Below are 20,556 nucleotides of genomic sequence, written 5' to 3'. Positions count from 1 at the left end.
GTGGGGACAGAGCTAGAAAGGAACAAAGTTTTTGTATGTTTTTGAAGTTAAGCCAGTATAAATTCAAATTAGTGTTATAACTTTAGGATGTGAATGCACAATTGGCTGTAAAATATACACAAAAGGAAATGAGAAAGGAATTTAAACATTTCATACAAAAAAAATCAACTACACACAAAAGACAGTAGTACAAAAAATGAGGGACAAAAAATCTGTAAGGCATACAGAAAACACCACAATGACAGAAGTAAGTGCCTCCTCAACAGTAACTACTTTAAATGCAAATGGGTTAAGCTGTCTAATCAAAAGACGGAGATTGGCAGAATGGATAAAATATGTGATCCAACTATATGCTGCCTATAAGCAACTCAATTTGAGATTCAAAGACACAAACGGGGTGAAAATGAATGGATGGGCGAAAAGAATTCCATGCAAATAGTAACCAAAAGAGAGCAGCAGTGGCTATATTAATATCAGACAAAATAGACTTTAAATCAGAAAAGGTTACAACAGACAAGGAAGAACATCATATATCAATAAAAGGTTCAATACAGCAAGAAGATATGATAATTATAAACATTTACATACCTAAAGAGACAATCAAAATATATGAAGCAAAAACTGACAGAATTGAAGGGAGAAATATACAGTTCTACAATGGTTAGAGAGTTCAAACCCCACTCACAATGATGGACAAAACAACGAGACAGAAGATAAGTAAGGAAATAGAGAACCTAAACTACACAATAAACCAACTAGTTGAGCTAACAGACATATACAGAACACTCCACCAAACAACAATGGACACATTCTTCTCAAGTGCACATGGGACATTTTCTAGGATAGACCACATATTAGGCAACAAAATTAAGCGTCAATAGATTTTAAAAGACGGATATTATACAAAGTATCTTCTCTGACCAGGATGAAGTTAGAAATCAATAACAAAGGCAAACTGGAAAATACATCAAACTGTGGAAATTAAACAACACAATTTTAAACAGCCAGTGTATCAAAGAAGAAATTACAAAGAAAATCAGAAAATACTTAGAAACAGATGAAAACAAAAACACAACATACCAAAACTTACAGGACACAGCAAAAGTGGTGTTAAGGGGGAAATTTATAGCTATAAAAGCTTACATTAAAAAACAAGAAAGATCTCAAATCAACAACCTAATGTAACAACTTAAGGAACCAGAAAAAGAACTAACTAAACTCAAAGCTAGCAAATAATAAAGATTAGAGCAGAGATAAATGAAATAGAGAACAGAAAACAACAAAGAACTTCAGTAAAACCAAAAGTTGGTTCTTCAAAAACATCAACAAAATTGGACTAAGGAAAAAAAGTGAGAAGACTCAAATTACTAAAATCAGAAATGAAAGTGAAGACATTACTACTGATTCTACAGAAATGAAATAAGGATGATAAGAGAGTAATATGAATAACTGTACACCAACTAATGTATGGCTACCTAGATGAAATGGACAAATTCCTAGAAACACAAAACTTACCAAGACTAAATCACAAAAAAATAGGAAATCTGATCCGACACATAACTGGTAAGCAGACTCAATCAGTAATCAAAAATCTCCCAACAAAGAAATGCCCTAGACCTGATGGTTTCACTGGTGAAGTCTACCAAACTTTTAAAAAAGAACTAAGACATATCCGTCTCAAACTTTTCCATAAAAACAAAGAGGAAGGAACGCTTCCTAACTCATTCTATGAGGTCAGCATAACTCTGATACCAAAGCCAGACAAAGACACCACAAGAAAACTACAGACCAATATCCTCTATGAATATAAATGCAAAAATACTCAACAAAATACTAACAAACAGAATTCAGCAGCATACATGTTTCCTCGAAAATAAGACCTAACTGGAAAATAAGCCTAGCATGATTTTTCAGGAGGGCATCCCCTGAACATAAGCCCTAATGTGTCTTTTGGAGCAAAACTTAATGTAAGACCTGGTCTTATTTTGGGGGAAACATGATATTATAATGATTATATACCATGACCAAAAGGGATTTATTCCTGGATGCAAGGATGGTTCAACATATGAAACTTGATCAATGTAATATGCCACGTCAACAGAATGAAGGGGAAAAAAAAACACATGATCTTCTCAAGTGGTGCAGAAAAAGAATTTGACAAAATTCAACACCCTTTTGTGATAAAAACAATCAACAAACTAGGACTAAAAGGAAACTACCTCAACGTAATAAAAGCAATATATGAAAAACCCACATGCAAATATCATACTCAATGAAAGACTACAAGCTCTTCCTCTCAGGTAAGGGAGACAGTAAGGTGCCCCTTTCACCACTTCTATTCATCATAGTCCTGGAAGAATAAACTTACCCAAGGAGGTGACAGACTTTACTTATACAATGGAAACTACAGATATTGCTGAAAGAAATTAAATAAAACACAAATAAATGGAAACACATCCCATGTTCATGGATTGGAAGGCCTCATATTGTTAAAATGATGTCAATATTACCCAAAGCAATCTACAGATTCAGCGCAATCCCTATCAAAATCCCAATGATGTATATTGCAGAAATAGAAAAACCCATCCTAAAATTCATATGGAATCTGAAGGGCCACGAATAACCAAACACTCTTGGAAAAGAAGAACAAAACTGGAAGATTCATACTTCCTGATTTCAAAACTTACTACAAAGCTACAATAATCAAAACAGTGTGGTTTTTGCATAAAGACAGATATATAGACCCATGGAATAGAATAGAGACCGCAGAAATAAACCCTCAAATATACAATCAAATGATTTTCAACAAGCGTTGCCTAGACCATTCAATGAGCAAAGGAGAGTCTTCTCAACAAATGATGCTGGGATAACTGGATCTCCACAAAGAATGAAGTTGGACCCTTACCTATCACTATATACAAAAATTAACTCAAAATGGATCAAGTACCTAAATGTAAGGCCTAAAACAATAAAAACCTTAGAAGAAAATATAGGACAAAGCTTCATGACATTGGATTTGGCAATACATTCTAGGATATGATGCCAAAAGTCACATGTAACAAAAGAAAAAATTGGATTTCATGAAAATTTTAAAATATTCAAAAGATACTATCAACAGAGTAAAAAGGCAACTCACAGAATGGAAGAAAATATTTGCAAACCATGTATCTAGACCTAATAAGGGACTAATATCCAGCACGTATAGAGAACGCCTAAAACTCAACGAGAAAGAAACAAAACAACCTGATTTAAAAACAACCAAAGAACTTAAATAGACATTTCTCCAAAGAAGATATCGGAATGGCCAATAAGCACATGAAAAGATGCTCAACATCACTAATCATAATTATCAAAACTACAATGAGATACCCCATCAGGATGGCTAATCAAAAATACTATTAAAAACATAATGATAAACGTCTAAGTATTGCTTTGTCTTGTGCACCTGAAACTAATAAAATTTAAAAAAGAAAAGAAAAATATACTATTAAAAACAAACAAGCAAAACAAACAAACAATGAGTGTTAACAAGTATGTGGAGAAATTAGAACTCTGTGCACTGTTGGTGGGAATGTAAAATAGTGCAGCTGCTGTGCGAAATGGTATGGTGTTTCCTTAAAAAAATTAAAAATAGAATTATCGTATGATTCAGTAATTCCATTTCTTGGTGTAACTAAAAAACTGAAAGCAGGGTCTCAACGAGATACTTGTATACCCACGTTCATATCACCATTATTCACAATGGCTAAAACACGGAAGCAACACAAGTCATCAATGGATGAATGGATAAACAAAATGCGGTGCATCCTACAATGGAACATTATTCAGCCTTAAGAAGGAAGGGAATGCTCCAATATGCTACAACATGGAGGAACCTTGAGGACGTTATGCTCAGTGAAATAAGCCAGTCACCAAAGGAAAAATACTGTGCGATTCCACATACGTGGGTTACTGAGAGTAAGACAGAAAGTGTGTGGAGGTTGCCAGGGGCTGCGGGCAGGGACACCGGGAGTGAGGGTTTAACGGGCACAGACTTTCAGTTGTACGAGATGAAAAGAGCTATGGGGATGGATTGGTGGTCACGGCTGCACAACAATGTGAATGTATTTAATACACTGAACTGGACAGTTAAAATGGGTAGAGATGTTAAGCTTTATGTTATGTGTATTTTACCTCAAGAAAAAAGACATCAAAAACGAGTAAGTCAGAATGCCACTGAGCTGAGCTGTACACTTGAAAATCGGTTTAGGTTATGTGAGTTGCTCCTCAATAAATACATCATTTTTTAAAAGAAGAATCAAAACAACCATTTTTTAAATGGAGTGAGTCGGTATCTTTCCTAAAACCATAAAGGAAACCGAACGTTGGAACACAGTAAACACAGTAAAAGATTCAGCCCCAGGTTCTCCCATCTTTCCAGCCCCCAGTGTGAAGTGTTCCCATCCACGTGTGACAGTCCCCCCCTCCGCGGGCCCTGCCTGCTTGGGGACGGAGGCGGGAAAACGCCAGGCTGCAGCAGACACAGCTGTGGCTGCTCTGTGCGTGGGGCTGCACGGTGACCCGCTGGGACACGCTCCGCGTTCCCGAGGACGAGTCAGGGTTATTTTGAAAGACCAGAACATCCTCAAGACATCCTTATTTCCAAGTTCTAGGAAGTTTAGGTTTATATAATTTTCAGAATAACTCAATACATGGTACTTTTGTTCCAAGTACAGAGATTCAAAACACGGAGCTCTGATGTGTTCTGGGCACCCAGACCAGCTCTTCGCACATGGTAAGCACTCAAATCTGTTGTGTGACCCTGTTTTGTTCAAAGAATAACGGCAAGTACATAAATAATCAATCTTCCCCCCTAGAGATTTGGGAGAGGGTTATTTTGCTGCGTGACTCCCACAAAAAGACTGTTTTGACTGCTGGCGGTCTGGGTTGCGGGAGGTGGGGGAGGTTCTGCACTTATTTTGACCTTCAAATGCAGCAAAGGACACTGGGTCTGGTTATTTTTATAGCTGCCTTCACTGCAAGTTGCAGTCTTAGGTTCTAGGGAGGTTCTGCTTTATAGACTTGATTCAATCAGAAAAGCGTTTGCGGAGCCCACGCTTGCACAGCTCACAGCATTTCCAAATGGGCTGCACTGTCCCCACATTGTCAAATTTCTGGAAAGGAAGTTCTCTGGATGGAAAGAACTACTTCCTTTGACTCTCCAAGGACAACCCAAAGACAAATTACAAAGACTTCGGTCGTTCTGCCTAACTAAAAAGATGCAAACATTGCACAACAGATTAAAAACAAGGAGTGTGCCCGCCTCCTCAAAACTTTTTTCTAGATTGTTCCTAATACTACCAAAATACTCAGGACCAAGTAAATCCCCTCAGACTCACGTACTGGGGTACAAACTGGATACATTATGAGCGCAGATGGCCGCTCACGATCTAAACAAACCACTTAAAGATGAACAGTTTCACAAGGCAACCGAGGAGGCCAAGCCTTTAGTTCCTGGTCAGAAGGCTGAGCAAAGTTATGCAATGGCCGGAAGCCTGGCCCATTCTGGTCCCTCAAGCTTAAGCCATGAAAAAGCACAGACGTAAGGGGGCAGGCCAGGCCAGCTGCAGAACAGGTCAGTCAGAGGCCAGCTGCCCAGCTCATGGACGAAGACTTTGTTTAGGAATCATGGTCCACAGAAAAGTATATTTTCTGACTTCTCTATTTTTGACAAATACTTAAAGCAACGTACACCCAGGCTGACAGGACAGTGGATGATATTGAGAAATTCATTTTCGTTTTTCAGGTGTGAGGATGGTATGACAGTGATGTTTTTAGGCCCCTACGTTCTGGAGATACATGCTGACCTACCCACAGGTGAAATGATGCGATGTCCAGGATAAGCTCTAAACTATTCTGGGAGGAAGGGGGATGGAGAGAAAGCTGAGACGAAGCCCACCATGAGCTGGGAACTTCTGAGGTTGCTCAGACGCTTCTCCCTACCATTACACTGGAAATGTTCCATAATAAAAAAAGTTTTTAAAATGGAACATGCCAAAATGTTTACAGTAATCATGCAATTGTGTAAGAATTTGCTTCAAAATAAGCAAAATGGGCTGTGGGAGAGGGTTTCGACAACAGGACTGTGCACGAAGTTGAAAAGCACTGAATCTCCATGGGGGGGGGGGAGGGCATGCATTTTACTACTCAGTCTGCTTTTGTTTAGATTGAAATTTCTATCATATGAAGTTTTTTTAAAGGACAGAAAAGGGAGAAAGAAATTTGCAGCTTGGATGCAGTTAGAGTGATGCTCCATCAGCATGCTGGGTGTGACCTGCCCCTCCCTGACCTTGCAGGAGGCCCCTGAGAGTTGGGGGCGGGGGCACGAGAGCCCACGCCGGCCCTGGCATTGCTGTTTTCTCTGCCGACATCTCAACTTGCTGGTAGTGGCGATGTTCGATCAGGTGTCACCCACTGGTGCCTGACCCCTTTCCTTGTTCCACCCGGCAAGGAATCTGGGTGGAAAATCATTTCACACACTGGAACGTGTCCTTTCCAGATTACACTGCGGAAAGTGCGCTCCAAGACAGTAAGATGGAACCCAGTGTTCTGTGCTAAGACAAACCTCCACATCAAAGAGGACTGATGAGCCATTATTACACAGTCACTTTCCAAAAGCTCCGTGAAGCACGCCGAAACCAGCCGCCACTGGTGAAGCATTTCAATGAAGAATTATTTTAAAAATGATAAAGTGTCACCCAAGACATATCAGTTTCAGCATGCAGGCTTTATCATCGCAAATTATAATTAAGGTGTGGAGGGAACATTAGCTAAATGTACGTGAGGAACGGAGGGCTGTGTGAGGCTCCTGCCAAGGTGCCAGGCCCTCCAAAGCCCCACAACCCCCGGACGACAGCCGGGGTGCGGGACCTGAGCCCACACCTCTTCCCCCAGGCTCAGTGCGCAGCCCCAGAAGCCCACAGCCCTGGTGATGGCCCACACCTGGCCCAGAGTGCCTGCCCCACACAGCCAGGTGCATTCATGCACAGTGACGTTTCAGATGACGTTTCTGGTAATAAAGAAAGAGAAAAGCAGAGTGACATCAGAATGACGGTGGCTGTGGGTTCGGCCATAATCAGAAAACCTGCCTCGCCACATGTTCACCTACTAGGACTCAGTCACGCCGACCTGCGGTGTGGACGGCGGAGAACTCAGCTCGTCCTGGAGCAGATTGTAAAATTCAGTGGCCTCTGCGCCCGACACCCCATTCTCCTTCCCAGGCTCACCCCGACACCGCTCTCAGCCCTTCTGCTCTTCCCTCGGCTGCACATCAACACTGGCAGACTGACCACCACGGAAGGTGTCTTATGGGCCGTTTTCCAATTTATAACTGACTTGTTGATGTTTACTCTTCCAAACAGAAAAATAAATCTTAAGAACAGCATGACTGGGGTTTTCCAAAGAATCTACATCAATGATGTCTATGCATTATATTTCTTCCAACTGAATCCTATGAATTCTCACTCTTACGTAAGCTACAGCCACGTAGCAGGCTCATCGTAAGAAACCATTTATCACTTGTGCAGATGGAGTCAAGACTTACGATCCTTAATATCATGTGAAAAATGCGTTAAAATGGCCTCGTTTTTCAAAATAATTATCAGTTGGATGCTATCACGATGCGTGCCTACTGAAGCCCTTATTACCCTCAGCCAGCAGGACGTACTCTTACCAGGAAGATGGGAAATGATTATAACAAACACTGTCACTGGGAAGAAGTGTTTTCTAGAATCATATTCCACACTTGTTATTCGTCTCACTAATATAATTACGCTGCATTTAATGGGAAAACATTAATGGCAACTATTAGTTGGCGAGCCCACTGCCAGGTGGGACCTGGACCGACACGGTGGCACTTACGCTGCCGTCCACTCCGGAAGGGCTGTTAAACACGTACTCCAGCTGGAAGACGATGGCGAACACAGGGTGACGGACCATCTCGGGGAGTCGGAGGCGGCTTCTCAAAACGAGAGCCTGGCTTCCGGAGCTGGGTCAAGGACACAAAGTGGGGGCCCGTCAGACAGTGGCTCGCACTGCCCATGCCCACCTCCACCACCGGCACGGCAGGCACTGGGCATGGCTATGCAGCAAGTCCCCCTTCCTGGGCGACACCACTGAGCTCATCTGTGTTTGGCCCCCAAGGTAATTCCCCAAACAGAGCCTTTTTTAGGTTCCACAATCAATACTTTTCCCCAATTGCTGGGGCTTTTGTCTAGGTCTCCAGAAAGGCCCCACCTCCAGGGCCAGCTCTGCCCGGCTTCGCACATGGCGCCTCTCAGAGGTGTCTCTGGTCCTGACTGGGAGGCACAGGGAGAGCAGAGCAGCAGGACCTAGTGCCCGACGGTTCTCCATCGTACGAGAAACGGAGCGTGGGCTCATCTGGAAGAAGGCATGCCAGGGTGCCCACAGACCCGAGGCAGCTGCGGCTGGAGTTACTGCTAACCCCAAAATGGTCACAGCACAGAAACAGGATTTTTCCAACCTCACAACACTGGGGTGTACTCCTAACGGTGGCACCGCAGCCAGAGGAGACACGGGAGCCAGGGAAGAGCCCTGCCCAGATGGGGGAGTGCACAGCTCACATGCAAGAAAGACCTCATGTCACTTGGGTCCCGGTGATGCGCCCACTCACACCTCCTGACTCCATGGGGGCCGGGACTCGGGACCCTGGGGAGGATACCTGGCCTTCGAGGAGGAGACGACTTTCCTGCTGAAGCTGGCGGAGCGCGTCAAGGCCACCTCCATCTCGGGTACCAGCACCACGATCTGTGGCCTCTGCACGAAGCCCAGACCGTTGTGCACGCCCACGTGCAGGCGCCGCTCCAGGACCTCCAGGGCACCAGCCTCCAGTGGGCTGCCCCCCTAGAGAAAGCACACGTCAGACAGAACCCGGTCCTGGGCAGAGGGGAAGGGAGCTCGCCAGCTAAGTTCCCAGCGGAGGGGAGACTGTAACAGCAATTTCAGACCCTTCTGGATCCCATGGTGCTTAGTGAGAATGAGTCCCAGCTAATGACAGGCAAGTCACCCAGCCTTAGGGCAGGTCCTGGGCAGTCTGGGGTTTGCTCACACAGCACGATCTTCTCAGAGCAGTCACCCCAGGGCAGCCCCGCAGAGGCCTGGTCACCACACGCCTGCCCCAGGCTTCCAAGGCGTGTTCTCAGGATGCAGCAAAACTAGCAGCCAGGGACCTCGGCTCCTCCCACAGGACCCAGGGCTCAAGGTGCAGCCCCTGCTCCCCACAGCGGGAGGCAATGACGGACGGAGGCACCTGGGGGACAGCCGTCGGGCTTCCCCACCTCTGCCCTCCGTAGCTCTCAGACACTTGGGGCGGAACGGGCAGCAGGAAGAGAGGGCATATTCAGGCAGTAAGTCAGAAACCAATAAAGATGGAATCTGCCCCAAAGTGATCATGGGATATTAAAGTGTTTCATCTTAACAAAAAACTGTGCGGGCACTCTAACAAATGAGCAAAGAGTTTCCTCCAGGCTATTCCTGTTTATTAAATTATGTGATCGTTGCAAAATGATCCCTGAATTTTCAAGGTTTCTTCATTGCCCATTAATCAAGCCGAACGGACCTGAATTCAGCCTATTAGTCCTTGAGTAATGAAAATAAAGCGGTGGAGATGACTGAGTATCTGCCAGTTGGATAGGACTAAAATTACAAAGACAGTAAAAATACATAATAAAGTCATTTTATGGGAACGTATAAAATTCAACAATGATACTCTGAAAGCCTCTCTACCCGCATACAGTCCACTCTGAGCAACAAGGGAACAGCAGGAACTACACCAAGAAAATGGATGTTGCCATTTCAGTCCTCTTCTCTGCTTTGTGTTTCTATTACATGTGAGACCACATTATGTGAAACTATCCATTTTCAAGAATGGGTAGAAAGCAAAAAAATAAAAATAAAAATCCATCTCATTCGTGTGTGTGTGTGTGTGTGATTAACAATTTGCTAACTGTACAGACTCCTAGATGGGCACCAACTAACTGACTCATTCAATGTCACCTCAAATAAATATTAAAGACCTAATGTATGTCGACACTGTTTTATGCACATTAGGTGCAGCGCTGAACCAAACCACATGTCCATCCTCCAGGTGCAAATACACCAAGAGGGACCAACAACAAACCGGTCCACAGGTAAGGAAAGCAGGGCTCCCAGTGAGGGCCAAGCGCCTGGAGAGACTCAGCGGCGTGCTGCCCAGAGAGGGGGTCTGCTGGGGAGGAGGGAGGGCCCTGCCTGAGCAGCAGGCCGGGCGCCCAGCAGGGTGGGCAGGTGTGCACGGACCTGGACGAAGATGGTACAGGAAAGTGAGCTACGTATTCAACGGCCCCAGGTGGGGAGGGGAGCCCGCCCGTCTCCCAAGTGCTCCACACACCGGCTTTAGTTGAAGACTTTATAACAAAGGCCCACGTGTTCACACAGGTGGGCTGAACCTGACAGCTTCAGAGGGAGCGCCTTTCCCAGAAAACTGCTTTCATGGGGTAAAATGATTATGACTTCTAGTCAGCTCCTTGGAATGAGCTGAATAACCTCAAAATGTCCTTTGTAAATGTATTTTATGGGTTTCCCTATGCGCATTTGGTGACGTCACTTACTTTTAAATGAGGACTGTTTCAAGATGTATCAAAATTAATGTTAACTAATGTCTCAGGATCACACAACCTTCGTCACCATCAAAACTAAGACAGCAGGCTAGCGTGTCCCTCTTCAGCCACAAAGAGGGAAAAGACAGGACCAGTCACGACGGGCTGGACTGCCCACCTCGGCAGCATCAGAGACGTGGCCCTGCTGCTGCCATCTCCACTATGCAGATTAAGTTCTGTGACGGGAGACAGTACCTCCCGGAAGCGATCGCTGGTAAGGAGTTCCAGAAGCTCTTCCTCAAATTTCTCCAGGGAAGGATACAGCGTGAAGAATAAATCGTCCAAGTACCACGTGGCCGGCTTCTGAAGTCGAGGCTTTCGGAGGGCATCACCTGAAACAACAAGAGTGCTCAGGTGGGTTATTCATGGAAATGCAACCACCAGGCATAGCCGATAGCTCTCACCACCCAAGGTCCAGGCCGTGGTGACAGAACCTGCAGGCAGAGAAGAAAGCACGGGCACCCCACTCAGACCAGACACTAAATCAGAACCCATCATGGTTCAAGCCCAGACTCTGAACTGATTCAACAAATGCAACATTTCATTTGAGGTCCAAAGTGCACCCCAAACTTCCTCCAGGAACCAGTTTTACAATCGGCGCACGGATCGCAGAATACAGAGTAACATCCGTCCCTTTCGGCTCGGCCCCCTTATCACTTCCTCTCTGGCAAGAACACAGTCGATGATGCTGTTTCTTGTTTGATTACATTTACCTTGAGCCACCTGGAAACGCAGGAACCCTCATGAGCATGTTAAGGCAAAAGCACAGTCTGGGCTGACACCCCAGGAGAAAGTCCCTGTCCTGCTCGAGAAGCGTCCCCGGACCGTGAGCTCCATGAGCACAGAAGGGAACAATGGCTCCTGGCATCCAGCTCAGGGCCCGGCGTGGAGCAGGTGCATGGAAACTCTCACTGCGAGAGGGGAGAAGCCACCTGTCTAGAGAGGCCTGCTCCTCAGGCTGCGGGCAGAGGCCAGCACAGGAGGAAGCCAGCAAAGCCAGCCGCTTCCCGAAAACACAGCCCCGTGGGGACCGCATGTCCCCATCCCTGGAACCTGGTTCTGGCCCTCTGTTTCTTCCTGAGTTTCTATGATTATTTAAATATTGAGGTTCAAGGTCTTCGATTGGAAAAGCCAATTTCAGAGTTAAAAAAAGAAAACAATCGACATAAGATTCAATGATGGTGAAACTGCTGTGAGAAGAACACACTAATATCTGGCCAGAAGCTTTTAAGTCAGAACAGCTAAAAGGCAATTTTGTCTTTTGCCTTCCTAGGTATTGAGAGCCTTGAAAATATCCATATCTACCTTCCACCCCAGTGATTCCACTGTTGAACCTATTCAGCAAAACAAGCACAGCATTCATTGGAACATTATTTATAATAGAGAAAAGTAAGAAACAACCAAATGTTCCAAAATAGGGAAATTTAAGTAAGCTGTTCATCCGTATAAAATGAGAACAAAAATCATATCGTTAAAAGATTATTTAATGATTGAAAAAGAATCATGATACCATAGAAGAAAAGCATTTAAAACTGTGTATTAGTCCATTCGATACTAATTTTATTTAAAAACATATGTATTACATGTATACATGTGTACCTGCAGGCAGTAACCATACATTATTTTATTTCTTTCTCCATGGTTTTCTACATCTTCCCTATCACAGACATGCATTAGGTTTGATGCTTCTGAGTAAGTTTACGTATTCCTTTCATAATTTTTTTAAAAAGTGTTTACAGCAGGCCAGCTGACGCATCAGAACCAATTAAAAGTGCAGGCAGCACTATTCACAGTTGCCAAAAGGTGGAAACAACCCAAGTGTCCATCAACTCATGAACAGATAACAAAGGGTGCTCCATCTACACAACGAAATATTATTCCGCCTTAGAAAGGAAGGAGCTCCTGACACATAGATGAACCTTGAAGATGTTATGTGAAGTGAAACATTCCAGTCACAAAAGGACAAATACTGGATGATCCCACTTACATGAGGTCCCCAGAGTAATCAAATTCAGAGACAGAAAATAGAAGGGTGGGTGCCAGGGACTGGGGGTCGGGGAGAAATGAGGAGCAAGTGTTTAATGGGGACAGCTTCAGCTCACAAGAGGAAAAGCCATCCAAAGCCCCTGAGTGATGGGACCCTGCGAACATGATATGGAGCTGGAACTCGCACCAGGTCTCCCCAGAGTCCCCCGCTCCTGGAGCTGGGCCAGTTCACAGCGCACCCCTACAGCGCACCCCAAGCAGACGCTTCTGTGGGTGTCGGCCCGGTTCAGGAGCATTCTCAGGTGTCCAGGAGACGCTGCACTTTACACCAGAGCCGACGGTGCTGTGAGAAGTGGGCCTGGACCCCTGTACCTCCCTGAGCAGCACCAGGACGCCTGGCTCAGGACTCTATTCAGAGCCTTAAGGTCTGTTCTAGGAAACGGGCTTCTGACTGACATGTGTGACTCAGCTTCCACGGCACCCGGTTGCTTCATGTGAGGCTCTGCACCGGCTCCACTGCAGGCTGGGCGGCCGGAGCCTTCTCCCACACGACCCGCAGGGCCCAGAACTCTTTCTGGCCCCCCTTCACTGATAACGTAGGTTACAGGCAGAGCACGAGGATGGGGGTCTGACGGACACAGATGTGTGACCCCGAGAGTGGCCAAGGAGTCCCAGCGCGGAGGCGTGCTCCGAGCCAGGGTGCGGGACCCCTCCTTGCAAGAGGCGGCAGCGTGAGCCACAGCACGGGACACTGACCAGGTGGCGGTGTGGGGGGGTCACTGTCCAGGAGGCTCAGAAGTGAGTGAAGAACACAGGACGTGTGAGAGGGAGGCGGATGGCCCTCCCCATGCAAGGAAAAGATTCTCTGGAATCAGCATTTCCAAACTGGAATGATTCTGAGCTTCCCTCTAAAAAGCTGCTCAAGGAGAAAGGACTGCTTCCTTCTGGGGAGTGACAAAGAGCTGCCGGAATGACGAGAATTAAGAACTGTCATTTCTAGTCATTCCCGGGTGGAAAATTACTCTTAGGAATTCAGTCTTCACACACAAGAGTGAGAGTCAAACTGGGAGATGAGAAAAGGTCTGTGGGCTGCATGGATGTCAGTGTCCTGGTTGTGACCTTGGACTGCAGTCTGGGGACACTGGGCAAAGGGTACATGGGACCTCTCTGTGTTATTTAGTAAAACCACAGGCAATCACGACCTCAGTGAGAATTTCAACTGAAAACAACTCAATCCTCCTATATTGTGGCATTTTACAAATGAGCAAATAGACAGCGCCTAATGCAGCATCACAGCAAAGTCAAACCCTGTACACATTCATCAGGTGACTTGCCCGGAAACCAGTCCAGTCCTGCTTTGGCCTTTCCAGGGTTACAAAATACTATCCAGCAAAGAGTGAGTCACAAAAGCCCAGAGGTAACAGCCCCGTCACAAAACAGCTGGGTGCCTGCAAGGCTGCGAGGTACACTTTCTATGTGGCATCTCGTGCAGAAGCGCAGGCTGAGCAAAACGGGTTCCCTCTCTCCTCTGGGATGGTCACCAGGGGACTCGGGGAGAAGCTGTGCCGGTCCAGTCTCCCAGAAGAGGGAGCAGGGCTCCCTCCTGCCCTCCAGAACGCACTCAGGCTCAGCTTCCAGAATCCCTGCTCATTAGTTTTTAAATAATGACATAAATTGTCCGTTTCTGCAGTTTTACAGGCACGGCCTGCCTCTGTGTCTGGCCATTCCACACAGTGGGGCCAACCGGAGGCCAGCAGGGTTCAGACCTCTCCTGAAAACATGAACTTTAAGGATAGGAGCTGGAATTGTGCTTCTTTAAATCGAAACTCCCCCCTGTAACATGGCCCCTGGACTCCCCAGTCTGATGTGAGACACTAAAAGCCAAACACAGAAGCCATCTGGGCATCTAAGTTTGTTCTCCAGTAAAGACACAGAAGCTCCAGGCTAAGTTTCAGAATTTCAATGTTTTATCTGCAGTTGTGCTGACACAAGTCACAAAGTGATGGCTACTGTCAGGCCCCAAGAACATTCTGTGTCAGTACCCAGAGTCCCAGGTCAGAAAGACTGACACAGGCTGACGTATCCATCACAGCGTCCATCACAGCGGTGCTTACATGCCCCTGACCAATGGGGCCCAGCCCAGGGGCAGGGGCCACGGCCGAGGTGTCAGCCACAGGTTTGCGTGTCCCCTTCACTCAATCCCGACACATGACCACGAGGCTATCTCCCTGTAACTCTAGCCCTTCCCCCCTCTCGAGATAACGCAGGTAAATCATAGAGCGTAACGAGGCTTCCGATGGGGGCTCCATGGCGTTTAAGCTCGCTGACCCACGGCAAATCCAAAGCTGGATCCTCCTGCTCATCGTCTATCACTTCAATGTATCGTCGTCCGTTCTCTGGGGACCTCGTGATGGTGCCGACCACTGGGGACCGGTCCCAGAAATGCAGGCGCTCAGACAACAACGTCTGCATCCCAGCATGGACCAGAACGCCTGTGCCCTGCACAGGGACAGCACGCTGAGACCTCGTGCTGGAGCCAGGTTACGGCCCTTTCCTCAGGGTCTGGGCCAAACAGCCCATCACAGCTCGGCAGCCCCGCTGCGTAACCCAAGGCCGAGTCTGCTCGCCCCAGAACGAATTAGGGAGTCACTCCACCCGAGACAAGAGATTCCAGCAGTGCCAGAACGGGAGGGCTGGTGTGGTCCCTTCTCCTGGATTCTTCCAGACAGCCAGACAAAAAGCCTCCAAAAGTGCCCAGAAAGAGCACGAGGCCCAGGTCATGAGGCCCGTCAGCAGGACACACACAGACGCCTGCCGCGATCTCAGCTGTGAGGGGCTGACCAACCACCACTGGAGAAACACCTTCTGAAACACCAGGATAGAGCCCCGGCCTTTCATGCGGATTTCGGTTTCAAAAGTAATCCAGCACCACACACCCGCGTTCACAACAGTCAAAAGGTGGAAACCCAAGTGCCCACTGACGATGATGGATAAACAGCGTGTGGTCCAGTCACACAGTGGAATATTACTCAGCCCTAAAAAGGAAGGACATTTGGACACGGGGTGACCCTTGAGGACATCACACCTGTGAAACACGCCAGAGGACAAGCACTGTGATTCCACGCATGTGAAGTACCCAGAACAGTCATATTCAGAGACAGAGAAAGAGAGGATGGTGGTGCCAGGGGCTGGGGGTGGTGAAATGGGCTGTTAGTGTTTAATGGGACCGGGTTTCAGTCGGGGAAGATGGGAACGTTCTGAGGACGGAGGGTGGTGGCGGCTGCACAACAGTGTGAATCTACTTACTGCCACCGAACTGCACACGTGAAAATGTGCAGACGGTACATTTTACGTGCTACCTATTTTACCACAATTAAAAACAATAATCAAACCACTGATGTGGTGGTCCAGTAAGGGCGAGATCTAACGACAGTGGTTTTCCTGGCCACAGTCATCAAAATAGCAACTATTTTTCTTATGAAAGCATTTCCCCAGGAAGACAGAAGGGACTGAGGGCCCTTGAGGGAGGCGAGGCACAGCTCAGGGAGGGATTACAAGCAGGCCCCCTCCTCCCCTTGCCCCCAGCCAGGTTGCCGGCTGGAAGGTGCTGGCCACACCCACTGGCACTCACCCCTTGGAGCCCAATTCCTGTGGTAAGGTCTGACCGTGAATTGCCTGGGACTCATCAAGAGGAGAGAAACAAAGCAGCCCTTACCCGTTTCTCCGTGAGCTGGAAGGAGGCCAGGTATGTGCTGAAGACCAGACACCAGAAGGTTCTCCGGCAGGAGGTGGAAGACAGGCTCCAGAAGCGGGTGTGGCCTCAGGGTGAACTGCAGGCTGCAGCTCTCAATGAGGGTCATGTGTTTGTTTTCTGGGGGAGAAAACACCTTATGTGACAGCTGAGACCAAAGGCACCTTTAGTCAAGGCAGCCAATAAACTGAGAAACTTAGACATAAACACCACAAGCAGGAAACATTTTCCTAGGGAGACAGGGAATTACTGTTAGTTCAAGCCAAAAAGTGAAAGAAAAAAAAAAATCAATCCTTAATAATTCTCTCTGGTAAAACTGCAAGGAAAGAGATGCTTGTTTTCAATACAATGTAACAAAATCTCTCACTTGCCCCAGAGCCAGTGCTCAGAGGGAGGCTGGAAGGCGCTCTGGCCAGGGGCGTGCCCCCCTCAGCCTCAACACCTGCTTCCATGGACCCCACGAAGCAGCAGGACCAGGCACTGGGGGGCCAGGGCCTCGAGTGGGGGCAGTTCTGGGCAGTGGCGATGGCACAACACGCCGATATCCACAACACATGGGAGGACGGGATCCAAAGCCCAAAAAAGGTTCAGGTAACACACTGGGAAAAGCAGGAGGAGGGCGAGGTCCTGGAGGAAGTGACAACTGGAGGAGCTCAGACACAGAGCCCAGGGGAAGGGGGAGGGAACGTTCCACCCACGGGACCTGGGGCGCAGGAAGGGGCACACACCACAACCACAGGGCCTGGGGTTGAGAGTGACGAGACATGCCCTCCACACATTCCTACCAAATGGACGTTCTTGCCTGGGCTTGATTTCCTCCAGTGAGAGGGGCCTCAGTTCCTCCTGAGGCCAGCTACACGATTTCATAAGAAAAGAGCTAAACACGATTCACTTGATTCGTTAGAAAAAAAAGTTAATGAAAACTGTGGTTTTAATGCCTAACCGCTCCAAGCATGGGGTCTGTTTACTTTAAATTTAAGATGCCCTGCAAGGCACTTTCCCACGTAGCTGGCTGGAGAGCAAACTGTCCAACCTCTGTGGAGGGCACACAGGAGAAATAGCACAGAACTGACTGCGCAGCCCGGGGCCCAGCAATCCCACTGCCAGGCCTTTACCCGGGACTCACTCGCACACGTACAAAAGGCCGACAACGTCCAGCGAGGCAAAGCTTGCAAGCTGCATTCTCACAGAAAGAAACGCCCAAGCGTCCACTGTGCGGACTGAATGCGGCACGCACAGCAATTCTACCAAATACCACACAGCGTGAAAAACATGAGGGGGCTTCTAAGCACTGATGTGAAACATCCCCTAAGACAAGTCATCACACGACAAAACCAATGTCCAGGACGAGTAACAAGGGCAAAGTAAGACTCAGGACATGTGCATTTGCTTCTGTGTTCGGCAAAAGTCCCTGGAGGGACCCACAGGAATCAGAGGTCACTCAGGGTGCCGGTGACAGAGGTGAGTGGCGGGGGCTCAGAAAGGAGACCTCACTCTGAACCTTTTTATGCTGTTTGAATTATGAACCACGTAAATCTTTGCCCATTCAAAAAAACCCCATCCATGTTTGGAGGTGCCAGCTGAGGAGGTGAGCTCACATCGCAGCCCGTGGCCGGCCTCCTCGGCTTACCTCAGCTCATTCACAGCCCCCCATGGACATTCCGAAAGCGCCCAAGCATCACAGACATGCTGGTCACGATCCTAAGGACACCTCAGGAGGGAAGATGCTGGCAAATTAATGATTAAACTCAACTGAGAAATAACCTAAAAACCAATCTTGATCAATAAAATTAAGTTTCTGACTGACTGTTCCCCTCTCAAAATTCCGCGGGGAGTAGAGGGGGTGGGGTTGATTTGACCTTAACACAGGCTACGTGGCAAACATGAAATCCCTGTCACAGAATCCAGGCAAATCTCGAAGAGATGGAAAGTCACGCTCCCAAACAGAGCCACACCCACCCACCCAGTCAGCACCGATCCCCGCCCTGGGCCTCCGAAATGGCCTGTGGGCCCACCCCCACCCCCGCTTCCACTGGCGCCCCTCCTGACCATCTTCCCCTCGGCCACAGCCAGAGTGGGCCGGCCACACGCCCCTCCCAGCTGGCGCCCTCCAGACAGGCAGCCCGGCTGCTCTAAAGCAGGCCCCTGGGCCAAGACGGGAGCCCAGAGCTTCCGCCATGTGGTCCTACAGCTCACTCTTCAGGGAGGCACAGCCGAAGGCCTGGCCGAGTCTGAGATGACCCGTGGACTTCACGGTCAGCGGTTTTCTGTGACAGCCGGTGCCCAGTGCTGGACAGCAACTACCTCCATGGCGCAGCGCTGTCACCAGGGTGAGGAGGCCCGCAGCCCTCCCAGCAGGCGGCTTCCACGGGCCACAAGTCTCCCGCTGTCACAGAGCAGTGCCACCTGTCAGGCTCGTGGTTTCAGCTCTTTAAATGACGTCAGAAACCCAAGCCCATGATGCAGTTCGCCTAAATCAACTAACTAAACAGGTACTGTTTCGCAAGACAGAAGTGCAAGTGGATACTGCTCAGGAGAGTCGCGAGACGCACAGAGGTGCCGCGCACGGCCAGGCCCGGAGCCTTACGTTCAATGGGCTCCTGAAGCAGCGGGTGCAGCAGGGCCCTGGGGGTGCCATGGTACAGTCTCAACCTGCAAAACAAAACCCACGGACACACGTCACCTCTATGCAGCTTTCTTCAGTCACTGAAACAGCTCCTCTTCTCAAAAGGAAAGCATGTGGGGCCCCCAACCGCCATCACACCTACTAGAGCCTTCTAAATGCTACCCAATCAGGTCCTCTGCAGGAACAGAGACGGCTGGGGGAAGCGTCGGCTGCCCATGCCTGTGCTCCTGGCCAAGCGCCTCCAGCACATGCACAGCACCGTACTAATGCAGCCCGAGAACCTAGGCCCTCGGGAGTGTCGCCAGGGAAATCTCTCATGCTCCAAAATATCCCAGGAAAGACAATGTTTGAGCAATCTCCAGAGCAGTGCTTCTCAACCAGGGATGATTCTGTCCCCCAGAGGACACTCGGTCATGTCTGGAGACATTGTCACCATGGGGGACATGCCGCTGGCACCTAGTAGGCAGAGGCCAGGGATGTGGCTATATACCCTACACTCACAGGACGGCCCCACAGCCTATCCTGCCCCAAATGCCTTGGCTTACTTAGAAGACTGAGTAAGCAACCCCAATTCCAACTTGAAGCGAAAATATCCCCTATACACAGTAACATACGCTGACAAGTGTAAAGCTTTCTATTATGGTCAAATGATGAGCAGAAAACTCTGCACAGAAAAATGCTGGAAAAGCCCGAGGACAGAGAGAACCAGGCAGGTACCTACCGTCTGTCCTCGGAGGCGGAGGTGGAGGTGGGAGATTCCGGTTTGCTGCTGAAGAGCCGAAGAATTCCAAACCCACAGGACAAGGTTTGGAGGGTCCCATCCCTTTTCCTGCCTTCAGCAACCACTTCCACCACAGCCACGATACTAGGGTGGGTTAAGGAGGTGTGAAAATACACGGGCTGGAAAACAGAAATCACACACCAGGTGACAGTCTGGATGGTCACAACCTGTAGAGCAGGAAACAGAACAGGACGCAGCTGCACTCCCCCTGCACCCCTGGACCATCGCCATAGGAACGCCACAAACACTCCGTGTGGAGCACCGCACTCCTTCCAGGACACCGACGAGACAACAGGCGCAGTGAAAAAACTCCCTCGCGGTCGCAGCTTCTCATCCCAGCGCACCTAACAACCAGGAGCGGACTGTTGCTTCTGCCCCACGCATTTCCCATCTACAAAAAATGCCAAGCCCTCTAGAGCAGAAGCTGAGCGGCCACGCACTACACCCCACTACCAGGCAGGACCCCAGTTAAATAAGGTACAGACAGGCCAAGTCCACGGTAAACATTTATCTGCTGAGCCATTTTATGCAACGCTTGCTGTACAGAAACATCAGTCACAACCTGCCAATATTGACTCTGAGCCTTGTTCTTTCTATGCAACTATTATTCAGTCGCATCTGAACTAATTTTGTTTAAGCAGGAGCCTTACACAATTGTCCCCAGTTCAGAGCCCACCTGACATCTTATTATGACAAAAACTGCCTTGAGATCATGTTC

At 48.1% G+C, this 20,556-nt stretch overlaps 1 protein-coding gene across 10 annotated transcripts in view; it reads right to left on the bottom strand.

The window, feature by feature from the left end:
• Positions 1 to 20,556, bottom strand: part of NPHP4 (nephrocystin 4) — a 107,945-nt gene that overhangs the window by 70,470 nt on the left and 16,919 nt on the right. For all 10 annotated transcript variants that reach the window (XM_019746697.2, XM_074334189.1, XM_074334188.1 and 7 more), the window contains 6 exons: positions 19,779 to 19,957; positions 19,019 to 19,083; positions 16,396 to 16,551; positions 10,890 to 11,026; positions 8,720 to 8,901; positions 7,900 to 8,026 (listed from right to left, as the gene is read on the bottom strand). In XM_019746697.2, the coding sequence (XP_019602256.2) occupies positions 7,900 to 8,026; positions 8,720 to 8,901; positions 10,890 to 11,026; positions 16,396 to 16,551; positions 19,019 to 19,083; positions 19,779 to 19,957 (846 nt within the window). The remainder of the gene's footprint in view (positions 1 to 7,899; positions 8,027 to 8,719; positions 8,902 to 10,889; positions 11,027 to 16,395; positions 16,552 to 19,018; positions 19,084 to 19,778; positions 19,958 to 20,556) is intronic.

Source organism: Rhinolophus sinicus, linkage group LG06 (assembly GCF_036562045.2).
Source record: "Rhinolophus sinicus isolate RSC01 linkage group LG06, ASM3656204v1, whole genome shotgun sequence".
In the NCBI taxonomy this organism is placed as follows: Eukaryota; Metazoa; Chordata; class Mammalia; order Chiroptera; family Rhinolophidae; genus Rhinolophus; species Rhinolophus sinicus.
The sequence above is the reverse complement of the archived record's forward strand: the minus strand, read 5'-3'. Positions and strand labels throughout refer to the sequence as shown.